General features: G+C 32.4%; 1 protein-coding gene across 3 annotated transcripts in view; it reads left to right on the top strand.

Annotated features, from left to right (window-relative positions):
• The first annotated feature begins 1,335 nt into the window (after nucleotides 1-1,335).
• Archease (protein archease) overlaps nucleotides 1,336-13,775 on the top strand; it is a 61,587-nt gene continuing 49,147 nt past the window's right edge. The window contains exon 1 of one of the 3 annotated variants that reach the window (XM_035354450.2): nucleotides 1,336-1,578. In XM_035354450.2, the coding sequence (XP_035210341.1) occupies nucleotides 1,470-1,578 (109 nt within the window). In that variant the 5' untranslated portion in view covers nucleotides 1,336-1,469. Of the gene's footprint in view, nucleotides 1,584-13,775 lie in introns of all 3 variants that reach the window. The other 2 variants (XM_035354451.2, XM_085823624.1) reach the window with 2 other exon arrangements.

The raw sequence follows: 13,775 nt of genomic DNA, 5'->3' as shown, positions 1-13,775 counted from the left end.
ATCGATAAATATATTTACAGTCATGCATGTTCTTTCTAAAGCATATTATAAATATTATACTACTGTTTCTAAATTTACAATGAGTAAAATACAGCCAACACTCTTATTATAAAATTTTTCATATTTTTTTATGAGAAAAAAGGTTCCATACCCACTTTCACAGTAGTATTCTAGATTTGTTCATAAAAATTTTTAGCAACAATTTTGTTTAAATTTTCAAAAATTTTTTTTAATGTATATGTTAAAATTTATCATCGCATTTTGAGCCCCCACAAATATGAAATGCCTATGAGCGAGTTTTCATCTGATCAAAATGTGATGCTAAATTGTTACAACAAGCAAGGAAATCCACTTATAAGTAAAATTACATCGCAAACCAAAGAAATCTTTGATATGCTGCGACAAGATTGTTTTTGCGAACGTTTAAACAATTTTAAGAAATTCATGTTAGGTGAAACAACATGAAAGTCTAAAAATATTATGAATAACTAGCTTTTACATTTACATCGCTTTTAAACAGCATTTTTGTAAAACAAACTGCTAGTTTACGAAAACTGCTGGAGACAAGATAATTCTTAAATGCTATAATGATAAAACTTAAATATTCAACAGATAGCATTAACTTCTTGCATGTTAAGAAGCAAATCTTGTTTAATGTCTCCTCCTATATGAAATTATGTAATTTCCTAATTTCAAAATATACGGTAACTGAAAACGTTTCAACCAAAAATTAAATAACACGTCTAAATATCAGTATAGCGTGAGCACTTTCACTACTAATTGCATTGAACACACATGCTAGGCCAAACGATCTATACTCACCATAAAAGTTTTATTTATTCCAATTAATATGATTAAAAAATTTTGATGAAAAGTACGTAATATGGACAATATAAAAATACTACCCCGAATAAAAAGAATCCTTACTTACCAGAATGCTTTTCTTATACTGTCACGTTTGTTTTACTTGCAAATATTTTGTTACGTTGCACAAATTCATAATAAAATATGGCGCCAAGAGCTTGTATTTTAACATGAGCGAAAATTTCGCCAAAGATAGCAACACATAATTCTGACGTCAGAAATCCAGGGCAACGGTCAGCGCCATCTATTGTCAAAAGGCAGCATTCTCAAAACTTAAACGTAAACAAAGTATCGAGACTTCGTAATCGATTACAAAGTGAAAATCAGCTATTCGTCATCGATGGGGAAAGGAAAGTCTGGGGCATCTGAAAAAGCGGCGACCCTGTCTAATTGCACCTTTATTTATTTTAACTAAAAGCGATCGGCTTTCGGTCTCACCTGAATTATAGGTAAAAACTCTTATGTAGTTGAGACCTAGAACTTGAATAGTATGATCTTGATTTTATTTGAAGAATAGTCCGAAAAATTTATTTTCCCCAAACGTGTGTATAAAATCTACTTCGAAATCTGGCAATTTTCTTTGATTATTTATCATAGAAGTAAACATGGAAGAACCGGCAGAAGTGGACGATGGTTATGATTATGATGGAGATCCTTCCGCACAAGAGGAATTTACTGCAGAAGAGCTTGAATTGCCCCCTGTTAAATATGAGTGTACTGTAATGCTTCTTTTTCCTTTTATTTTTGTATTATCTATGTGGTATTCGTCTGCTATCGAGACCGGATTCAGGAATGTATGTATATATACACGTGTTTATGTGTATATATGGATGTGTGTGTGTACACACACACATAACTTATGTACATATATTTACGCATACTTGAACACATCATGGACCTTATAAGAGATAGACTAACCCAGTGGGCGGGGCGCGCGTCAGCCACATGTCCGCAAGAAAGAGTAGGGACGATCTGGTTTACTTTAACACTGAAACCTATGACGTTTGTATGACATAATTGTTTTTGGAACTACTCCGATATGCGCCCTCAAGTCGCCAAATTTCTCGCCTGCCATATTACTATCTAAATTTTTTGTCTACATTTCGAACTTTTAGCCTAAAATGTCTCCAAAAACGCGGTTTTCGCACATGCAAAAACTACGTTTTGAACCCACAATTTAAGCTAAAAATCCGAAACAAAAACAAAAAATTTAGATAGCAAAAACATAAAGTTTCTAACAAAAAATATTTGACAAGAATCCATGTACACAGCGAAATGTTTTAACTTAAAAAAACATCTACGAATGGCACAATGCAGGCAACGAACGAATCTACAAACTACGCACACCTCGCTTTAATAAATTAACATAACAACAATAAATTTCAAAGAATACCATGTACACAGCATCCTGTTTAAACTTTAAAAAAATTCTACAAATTGTACAATTTAGGCAAGGAACGAATTTACGATCTACGCACTCCTCGCTTTAATAAAATAACATAACAACAATAAATTTCAAATAATACCATGTACACTTTAAATGTACACACTGTTTCAACTTTAAAAAACATCTACGAATTGCACAGTCTAGACACTAAACAACAAAATAAACTAAAATAAATTTCAAACAATTAAAAAAACAACAATAACGACAGAAATTCATACTAAAGAACCAATGAACATAACATTCTACAAAATAAGAACAAGGATAAAATAAAATGCACTTACCATGAATTAATGCTTTTTCGAATAGCAGAAATATCAATTTCGTACCGCCTTTTAACATGCCGCCACATAATCACTATCGTATTTACATGACAGCGAGACACACTATCCAGAAAATTCATACTATGGTACACAAATAAATAAAATCACAAATCCCTACTTCTATCATGCACTGCCATTAAAAATAATCTCCCAGATCCTCTTTCCACTCTTCCAAATACCCACTACTCCTCAACAGGATAGCCACAAAGATATTTCCTTTAGCCGAACTTCAATTCAACAACTACCATTTTATCTTTCCCTCGCATCTCAGACACAGAGGCGAATCAACGAGCTCCAGCGAAAGATTTTTCAACGTCAACAGGGTTGCCATAGAACACGCAATCGTGCCAAAAACCAGCGCAGAACACATATCGCGACATTTGGGGAAATTAAAGCGTATATCAGAGTAGAGATGTAGAGTTGTACCCTGTTTTTAATTATTAAATGTGATACGTTGTATAAGTGATGAAATTATGAAAGTCACAGTTTTTTCAAATAAGACTTAATATAACTCTTTGAAGCACTTTTTGCTGCATTTTGCGCATTCGATTCAGGGGTAATTCTTGTATAAAGATCTTTACTTTGGTAAAACAGTAAAAACTCGAAGCCAAAAAATTATGAATTTGATTTTGAGTACAAATAAAGTTAAATTAAATAAGAATGAGGAAGCACTTCCGCAGAGAACCGTTAAATATAAACATCGCCAACTTTGGCGATAATAGTTCAAACCTGATAACCCAGCGGATTTATCCTAATTGATTGTTCGAAGTTTGTAATCATTCCTCTTGCGTTCATTTTGTTGAATTATCACTGTTGATGTTCGCATTTGGAGATTTATATTGTTTTTCGGTAAAAGTATATTTTAGGGTACCCCTTGGCGATTTTTGGTGGCACATGGATACCCATTTAGTGCAATTCTTTGACTCGTTATTTTGGCTTGCGAAGCAGCGATTTTTGTCAACAAAAATCGTCACTACACAAAGACAAAATAACAAGACAAACAATTGCACAAACTCGTTATCCATCTACACATCGACTTATTTTCACTTGAAAAAAAATCCTTGAATTGCACAAAAATGGCATTGCGCACTCCTTTGACTTTATCCATGTACACATCGACCTATTTTCACTTAAAAAAAATCTCCGAATTGCACAAAAATGGCATTGTGCATTCTTTTAACTTTCTCCATGTACACGTCGCCCTATTTTCACATAAAAAAAAAAAATCCCAGAATAGCACAAACTTGCATTGCGCACTTCCTTTACTTTGTCCATGTACACATCGATATATTTTCACTTAAAAAGTCAAAGGAGCACCAAATTCTACAATATGGGCAAACAAAATATACATAATCTCAATAAAATACATTTTAAACCAAACAATAAAATAACATAAACAAGGAAAAACATGTTATACATTTAAGCACTACGAAAAGCAAATATTCACTTACCATGATTTTCAGTTCGCTTCGTACCCCCAGAGCCACGTAAAAATCAAAATATCAATCATACTCAAATGACTTTTTTCAAACCAGGTACTCTTTCTGATCGAACGCTTCACATACTGACCATCTGAGCCTTTCTTCCTACAAACCCATTTAAATCCATCTAAACAGTTTTTATGTTCGACTAGATGCATATCCTTCCTACATACAGAACATTTATAATGGCTACTAAGTAAACCTTCATTTACACACCAGTCAATTAATGCTGTTTTCCCCTTTCGCTCTAAATCGTACAGAAACTTCAAATTAATTTTACTACATTCGGCCATTCTACCGTCTAAAGAATCAAACCAACGCACACCACAAAAACGCTTACGAAACATCCCATGATACAAAATTTCGCAAAATCATGCACCCGATTACGTCACAATCGGTTTTCCGTAATATTCAACTACTCAGGCTGCCATAAACAACTTGGCAATCAAACAACAATTTCGCCATAATACAAGGGGTACTTTAAAGTCTTCTCTACCCTGTTTTTTCTTATTTATTATTATTTTTTCTGAATTTTTTAACAACTAATAGATAGAAATATTTTCATAGATAGATGCCGGTTCTCGGTTCGGGATGAAAGGAAGAAAATACGGCGTGAGGGGTGAATGCTAATTTGTAACACGGCTGTTCACGTTGTGTTCTTAATTATTAACAGCTCGCAGAACCATGACGTTTTCAACCTCTAAAACAATTTGTTTCCGTAGACCGCAAAAATGTTCATGTGCATTTTATATAATTTAGTAATGCTTTTATTTTTATTATTGGTTATTGTCATCTAAAATTATGAGAATAAATCAATTTTTATGGCGTACAATTTTAACAAGATAATATATTGTTAATGCTTTTCTAACAATAACCTTTCAGAAGATGGCAGGTGCGACATAAACAGATGATTAAATTGAAATAAAAAAATATTATTGATTATCTAAGATGACAGAATAGTTTGATGCATCACCATGGTCATCAAAATTAGTAAACCACTGCTGGTGTAAGGAATATATTGTTTTCTGTGTTAACTGGAATTTAAGACAATTTTTTTTTTTGTTTATCACATTTAATTAGTTAATTTCAGTATATTAATACTAATTTATATTTTTTAATAAATTTTTATTTCCTTTATAAATGCTTACATATTGTCTTATGCTTAATATATTCTTTTCTGTGCTAACTTGAATTTAATACAAATTTATTTTCGTATGTCACGTTTAACCGGTTAGTTTTACATCTACATGTTTTTTATCTGTGAATTTTTACTATCGTATGCTTAATATATTGTTTTGTCTGCTAACTTGAATTTACATGCACTAAAAATCACGTTTACAAAATATCACGTTTACGGCTCGGCTCATCGTCGATGAACCGCGAGCTTGGCGAGTAAAAATGCAAGTCCCCACTAGGGTTCTCTGCGGATGAAAACCCAAGAATGATAGTACATGAAGCTAAGAAACAAATAAAGCAAAATTAAACAAGATCTGATAGATATATTTTTTAATTTTGAGCATTTTCAGGCAGTGGTTTATAAAATTATTATAACATTACAAGACGATCATTTATTTGATCATATGATTATTAATTATTAACATCATATGATGATTATTTATTTTAATAATTCATAAAATGCGGAGCGTAAATTTTTCTCAGTGTAATGAAAATAAATAAAATCTGGAAGCATTCAGATTTTATTTTATGCTCAAAGGGACGTATTTTAACGCTTTCTATGTTACCTCTATTTGTTGAATATCATGTTCTTCGCATGTAAACCACACAAAATTCAATTCAACAGCAGTATCACAAAATATTTGAAAACAGCATATCTTTAGAATTTCCGCGCTGAAGATAAAAATGTTATTTTCCATACAGAGTTGCCATTGCTTGCTTTGAACTCGTTGAGTTTCTTAATCAAAAATTCATTTAAGTTTTACAGAATAAGAAATGGATTAAAACAAATTCGAAATTATTAAATTCCTTTAAATATAATACAAGGCGATAATATTTGGTGGCAACAATTTGCAAAGGGAAATGGACGTTTATAATGAAACAGAGCAAAATGCCGTTTAGAAACTAATAGCCTTTCTCGTCAACCGCCCCTTTGGACTAATAAATTAAATTTGCAGTAAATAAAAAAATTCTTTTGCAGAACTAGAATTAAATTAGAAAAAATAATCATTATAAAATGTTAGCACAATCAATTATTACAGTTTATAATTTTGACCTTAGAATAAATGTATAAAAATTATTAAGGTGTTAAAAGTGTTTATCACTGTGATGTATTGTGAAATATAAAAATATAATTGAAATAAAACTCTTTTATAAAAAAATATGCTATAATATTCACCTACAATCTTAAAAAAGCAGCACAACTTAGAATTTTAAGCAAAAACTTCAAAAAAATCATTTTTAGGTATTTTAGTATTTTTTTACTTATTTACACCAATAAAAAGCATAAAAATTATAAGAGAAAAATTCTTTGTTTGACATTTTGTATTTGTTTAGACTTAAAATATTATTTTCTAAAATTAGTAGTTACAAATTTCCTTACAGCATAGGAAAAGCTAAAAAAATAGCCGGGCCTAAAAGCATGCAACAGCTTTATAATTATTTGAAACGTTAATTATGCTTGATAAATATGCTAAATTTTTAAAAATCAATCTCAGTTTCAAAAATAAAAATATCTAAAAATTCTAATTTGTAAAATGAGGCTCTACAACCAACTTTTTCTGGACTGCAATAGCCAACCATTGTCGTCTCTATTTCTCTGGATGTGATCAAGGTGATAGCCGGGAATGCATCAGAAGAGGAAGAAAAGCCATTTGGGTTGGTCTATTTCTTATAAGGTCCATGGAACACATACATATGTATATTTCTGAACCCGGTCCGCCAATAACAGAAGAGTACCATCTATTTATTTTTAATTTAGTAATATTGTGTGTCAGTCTTGTTGTTCAGTCAAGGTGTTGGTTTGAATAAATTATTTTGTTTCAAGAAGCCCCACGTTGTATGTTCTTCATTTTATTGAAATGGAAGAATATAAATTATATTTAAAAAGCTATACTCGTTACTGTGTTACAGAATCAACTAGAAATGTACATTATGTATTGCTTTGTGATGTTTTCCAGCATTGAGATATATGTATTTTGTACCACTGTTTAACTTGCATTAAAAAAGAAAAAAAGGCAAAAGTGTACAGTTGGGTGCCCCTTGTTTTTTTGGCGATTCTTTTTTGACGCCAAGATCGGCAGCAGGAAGGCACAATGTCAAGATGGTCTCCCACACAAAAACAAAATAAGAAGTCAAATAATTGCACAAACTCGATGTCCATGTGCACATCGAAACATTTTCACTTAAAAAAACATCAGAGAATTGCACAAACTAAGCATTGTGCACTGCCTTGACTTTGCTCATGTACACATCAATCTATTTTCACTTAAAAAACATCATGAAGCTAAAACAAAGATAAAACTATCATGGTAATCAGAAATGGGGTTTGATTGCCAAAATTGAACAAAATTTGTGACTAATTGAAGAGGCACCCAAATCTACAGTAGAGCAAAAAAATATTAAGGATCATGGCTGTTTACTTGTACCCTTACCGAAAAGCCGTGAAAAATTATTGATGAGGCAGTGCACCCCATTACCTCATCAATACTTTTTAGCCCATGATGTCCCCCATGTAGCATGTAGCAACCCACGATGTTCCCCAAAAGTAATTATGGAGCAATTCAAGTATACATCCTTCCTTTAGACGGTTTTCATTCTGGACATTTTGGTGAGTGTGTCTACAGATTATGATCTCTCTTTTGGTATTTCGGTATTTTAATCTACTTTAGATTTCAACTTTGTGATACCTAGTTTTCTGCAGGCAGAGAGTGTAATGTGATTGATGGCTAGATTGGAGATTATGGGGCAATTGCCAGGTTGAGCAAAATTGTGCCAAATTTGGCAACCCCTATTTTTTTCTCATAATGAATGTTGTTAGGGTTTAGGATAACAGTGTATATTATTTAACCAGACTTTCTGAATATTCGTATTCTTCTTTAATAGTGTGAACAAAATGGTTGGTGTCGAAGATTTGAATGTGTGGATTTTGCTTATTTGATTCAGTTGCAAGGACGAAAGATGTGAAATAGATTAGTGCGTGAATTACGGTTCGAACATGTACGAGTACCCTAAGTGTAAAAATAGTGTGAAATTAGTTGAAAGATGCGACAGATTTGTGTGAGGAGGTGCCATGTGTCTGGTCCTTCTAAGCACGAGGTCAAAAGGAATATGAGAAAGAGCTCTTTGTTTTCCCAAGGAATGAATACCTGCAAGTCAGTTCTTTAACTAACATATTTATGGGGCCAGAAATGAACGAATCAGTTTCTTAAGGATGATTGATTAATACAGTTGGAAATCAAAATAAAAGTAATTCTCATTAGATGTAAGTATTTTATGTGTGATTAAGCAATATGTTATAATGAGTGAGCCATTTTAAATTTTATCTGCATTGTATTATTGCATTTTAGTATATATAAACAGATGTGGTTTTCTACTGTTTATTATAAATGAATATTTAGTGTAAAATTAAAACTACGCAGTTAAAACTGCTATTTTGTTTTCTTACTATTGTATGGCATGTGTTTCAGCCGTTCAAAATTTGGAGTTTTCTTTTTCCTTCTGCATTTTTTTAAAGCTTTAGCTTATATATGAATCAATATTTTCCTATTATTTATTGCTCATTTACTGCTTATTACAGTTTTTTAAATTTTGTGATAAAATGTTTTACACCCTTTTGCTAGTGTCTTAAAAATGACATATATTATGAAAAGTCTTTAATATTATTGATCCTATAAAATACATATTTATTAACTTCCATATACTTTTTAGTTGTTTCTCTCGAACTTTTGTTTTAGATATGAATCCTTTGCATGTTTTCAAGATTCATTCAAAATTGCAACCATCTAATAATGAGTTAGCGATTTTATAAAACGCGCAAAAATAACCCATTTGGCGAATTGGCGATTTTTCTAAAACTCGCCAAACTGGCCCGTAATATCCAGTCTTACCGTGATTGACTTAAAGGCATCATGCACCTTGCTTTTCCCTCTCATTTTAGGATTTTGGTGCAGAAGGAATCGTGGCTTACTTTCGTATGTTTAATACAGTCAAAAGTCTTTAATCCGAACTCGTCGGGACTTCGGTGATTCCGGATTATCGGTTTTTCCGGATTATAGATCATCAGTTTAAATCTGGTAAGATGGCATGCAGAAATTATAAAATTAAAAATATGAAACCGTAATTTATGAAATAAAGAGCAATTATGATCTAAAGAGTATCAAAAAAAAAAAAAGCTTAATATTTATTTGTTTACTTTATTAAACATTTCTTTCAGCACGTGCATGTGTAAAGCATACATTACGCATAGTGGAAATTAGAAAATTGCAACCAGAAAACTATTTGATGTGTATTCGTGATATTTATAATGATGAGGAAATTGATTTAAATTATATCAGAGTACATCAAGATGAAACACTACATTCAGATAAGCCGAATAAAATAAAAACATCTGCCGTGAAGATGAGGATAGTGCTGACAGATCAACTTCCAGTTCATTGCGCGTCACGACTCCCCCTCCCCCCTTCTGCAGAGCAGCGTAAAATTGATAAACAGATTTCAGAATGGTTAAAGAAAAAAATCACTTCTCTGTCACTTTCTTCATGCCTTTATCAATTTTTTGCAGCAGTTCCACTTTTTGTTCAATGGACATCAAAACATGCTTTCGCTTTGCAGATCCTTTGGCAGCTCCAGCATTGGAAATTCTATTTGACATAATCGAAAGTTCAAGCTTACTTTTATAAAATTGCTCTAACAGTCTGCATAAAATAATAAGCCGGATCCAATTCGAAGATTAAGTAACAACACAATCTGCAACATTAACTGAAATAGATAATTAGGTAATTTTAGCTTAGCTTATACTGTCCGTTATACATTAAACACACATGCGTAAATGTATTATTCGCATACTCACATGCGCATGCCTAAAGGAATTATGCGCATGCGTAAACGGCTATGCGCATGCCTTAATGCATTATGCGTTGACGCATGCGCAGAAAGTTTGTAACTTTGAGGTCCGCATTATAGATCATTCTGGATTATGGGTGTCCGGATTAACAACTTTTGACTGTATCTGATAACCGTACAATGATCATTGTCGACATCAATCATTGGTGAGCTTGATGAGTAAAAATGCAATGGGTTCTTTGCCGAAGTGCCAACGGGTGCTTTGTGTAGGAAAATGTCAGAATGCCGAGGCTATGCAGTTCTCTTAAATTTTTTAACGAAAACAGATCAACGTGTATATGGAAAGAAAAACAGCACCAGAAAGCGAGAAATGTGTATGTCTTATATGGGGAGGGAAAAAAAAAAAAAAAGGAATGAATAAATATGCAGATTTGGATGCATCATTGAAATATATGTAAAAATGCCCTAATTTTTCTCCCTGAAATCAACAAGTTCACAAATGTCTCAAAGTTGCCAAAGAGCTCATGACTTTTTTTGCGATCCCGTGGATAAACAGAAAGTACTAAATAAAGTATACCACTGCTTAAAGCACTAGTAAACAATCCTCATATTGCAAAAATACAAGCTGCTCCTTGCATTTGCTTAGCTAATAATTGCTCTTGTCACTTAATACAGCTGTTTAGTAATCATTCTGCTATTGAGTGTGATTGATTTCTCTGTAAAATCGTCCCTTAATTATTCGTTGGTCCCTGTAACTGGACTGCATTCTATAGATTATCCATAACTGAGTTAAAATATAGTACACTATTGACTTATTTCTTCAATAACTTAATACTTAAAAAAGTGTATTGTACTCTGAAAATGTCAAATTTTGATGTGAATTTGCTGTAAATGGTGATAAACCAAGGCACTTTAAAAGTGGTTAAGGAATAAAAATAACTTACATTTATTTCTGTCATAAAAGTTACTAACTTCAGTTATTTTATTGAATTGAAAATACAAATATGTGAGCTGTTGAAATTTTTTTAGACTTGCTAACTCTTGTAATTTAGGCAGTAGAGTGCAAATTTCCAACTGCACCCCTGCTATCTCAATTTACCATTTATTTCTCCTAAAATTATCCTCATGAATTTTTTAATAATTAAATATATCACAATTTTTAATAGTTCAAATTAAGTTTGATTAGTTAGTGAAGTTTGGTTAACTTGTACCGGAACAACTGATCTCAGTGCAGAAATCCCAGTGCATACTATGTGGCACTGTCTTTTCAAATGCACATCGGAAGCCATCTAAACTGCTGAAACATTTCAACAACTGGCAGCAGTCTGATTAAAAGAATGGAATCATAAGTATTCAACCAAATGTTAGGCTATTTGAGTAATATTTTCACTTGTATAAATGACCTGAATTTATCTATTTAAGAGAAAAATGTAAACATATTGGCATTCTGGGAGAAGATAAATGGCATCAAAGAAAAGTTACAACTTTGACCTCAGTGAATTAGAAGATGGAAGCTTCCTAATTTCCTATCTCTTGAAGAAATAGCTGGTAACAGTAAGTCTTAATTCCGTGTGTATGTGAAGAAATTATGGATCATTTGTGAATATTATCAATCATTTGATGGGTATTTTAAAGTAGAAGAACTGGAAACATCAAAAACATGGCTTATGAACCCATTCTTTTTCAACTTGGATAATATATCGAATGATGAAAAACTGAAGGAAGGTTTCTTAGTTTGTGTTCTTGAAACGCAGTTTGAAAACAGTACTTTGGAACAGTATTGGTGTTTAGCAATTATTAAGATTCCAAAAGTTAGTAAAAAGGCATTAACTGTACTTTTCTCCATCATTAAAAGATCTGGAGTTTGATTCCCAGCAAAGGCATTCCTTATTTTTCATGCTTCCAGCTTTGCCAAGTCTAATGGCTCTACAAATTTATCTCATGAAGACAATTACTTATGTTTCTCTTTACAGGCCTTGACAAAGCTGTCATCTTTCTTTCCATTTTGCCTCATTAAGTGTTCTTAACTTAGTTCTGGAGAAAGACTGAATTCCGTTAATTTATGTTTTGCATTCAGTGATTAGAGATTTTTTTCAAACATTTTTCTTTTTTCTGATCATATGAATTATAGTAAAATAGAAAATAAGAAATTTTTAGCAAGATCTGGAGCTGACAAAAGAGTGAAGATTTTCTGCCGGGGAGTAAAGAGAAATTTTTATTTACGTGTTTAAATTAATTTTTGCTGAATATGTGCTTGTTTAATGCGCAGATTTTGAATTAACAATTAAATAATTTTTTTTTTGTCCTAAAATTGCAAATTTTCCACTCTAGATACTGCATTTTTTCCTCATGTAAGATATTTTTTGAATGGGAGGTGTGATAAAAAAAGAAACCAAACTTTTTCTATAATATCTTTATTGCTTATTGTATTATGATATTTAAACCACTGTCTCCCTCAAAGTAGTTCCCTTTGCTGGCAATACACCATTCACATTGCGGTGTAGTGGCCAGAACCAGTATACAAAACCCCGTTTGTGATACAGGGTTCAAATGCACTTCTAACAATAACAGGAATTTTAATAAGACAAAACCATTAACATTTGCAATTCATGACAATGGGGGACTTTGATAAGTTGAGTCCTGTAATTTCAGATATTTGTAAATGGGAAAATGCGCTATCGCTATTAACATTATAACCAATGAGTTACAGTTCTAGCGGGTCAATATGCCCATTGCTCCAATAGGAAAGCCCTGGCTTATCTCAGGAACAAAATCCACCTCCTTTCTTGCTGTTCCAAACCTTACTAACTTATGGTGTCATTACCTGTGCTGAATTCTGGAAGACAATTCCTTCACTCGTACATACCAAAGGCATCCACATTCTGACCCTAATGAAAAGATTTCTTTTATCCCTTTGTTCCTTGGAGTGACCTTTAAGGCTGCAACTGGAATCATTAACAAAGGCACCTCATTGGAGCAGGATTTCTCCTCTGATCTGAAAGAGCTACCATTATGTTCGGAAATCATTCATCCTAGACAAAGAACCGCTATGTGACCTTATCACAACTCCTGCCCTCATAGAAGAATTTTCATAGACTATGGAAGGGAAAATTCTCAGTACTTTTCATTGCTTCCAGAACAAAAGTGATAACCATTTAAGTGATAATATAGAAGCCAGTTACTTTATATACTCTTAATTCTTAGATTACACCATCTTGAGACAGATAAACATAAAAGCGAAAATATAACAAAATGATTTAACTACTGCTATTGTCTGCCTCACACAAATTATATTTCTCAGGTTTGGATACTAAGAATTCCCAATTCCCACTTTAAAAAAGAGCTTTCCCCAAATTTTACTAAATACTTAAGATAAAACATTTGATTCTAACCAGTTTGAAAAGGAAACACATGATGCCAACAATTTTGAATTTAAAATAGTATAATGCAAAAATCTTTTATGACAATTATAATTTTCCTTGATTTGATCTGCATTGGATCAGCCAAAAGATAAGGAATATCAGCCTCTTCCAAGATATTTTCCAAGACCTCCTCTATCCTCAGATTCACAAACTCAGGGTGCTGATGCTAAAGTTCAATCCAACTGACATGATAAATGGTATCACTGTTACGCTTATCCAGAAT

The sequence above is a fragment of the Stegodyphus dumicola genome, chromosome 9 (genome assembly GCF_044657685.1).
Source record: "Stegodyphus dumicola isolate Sdum_Otavi_A_Nest chromosome 9, ASM4465768v1".
Taxonomy (NCBI): Eukaryota; Metazoa; Arthropoda; class Arachnida; order Araneae; family Eresidae; genus Stegodyphus; species Stegodyphus dumicola.
Note: the sequence above shows the minus strand (reverse complement) of the source record. Positions and strands in the feature narration are given on the sequence as shown.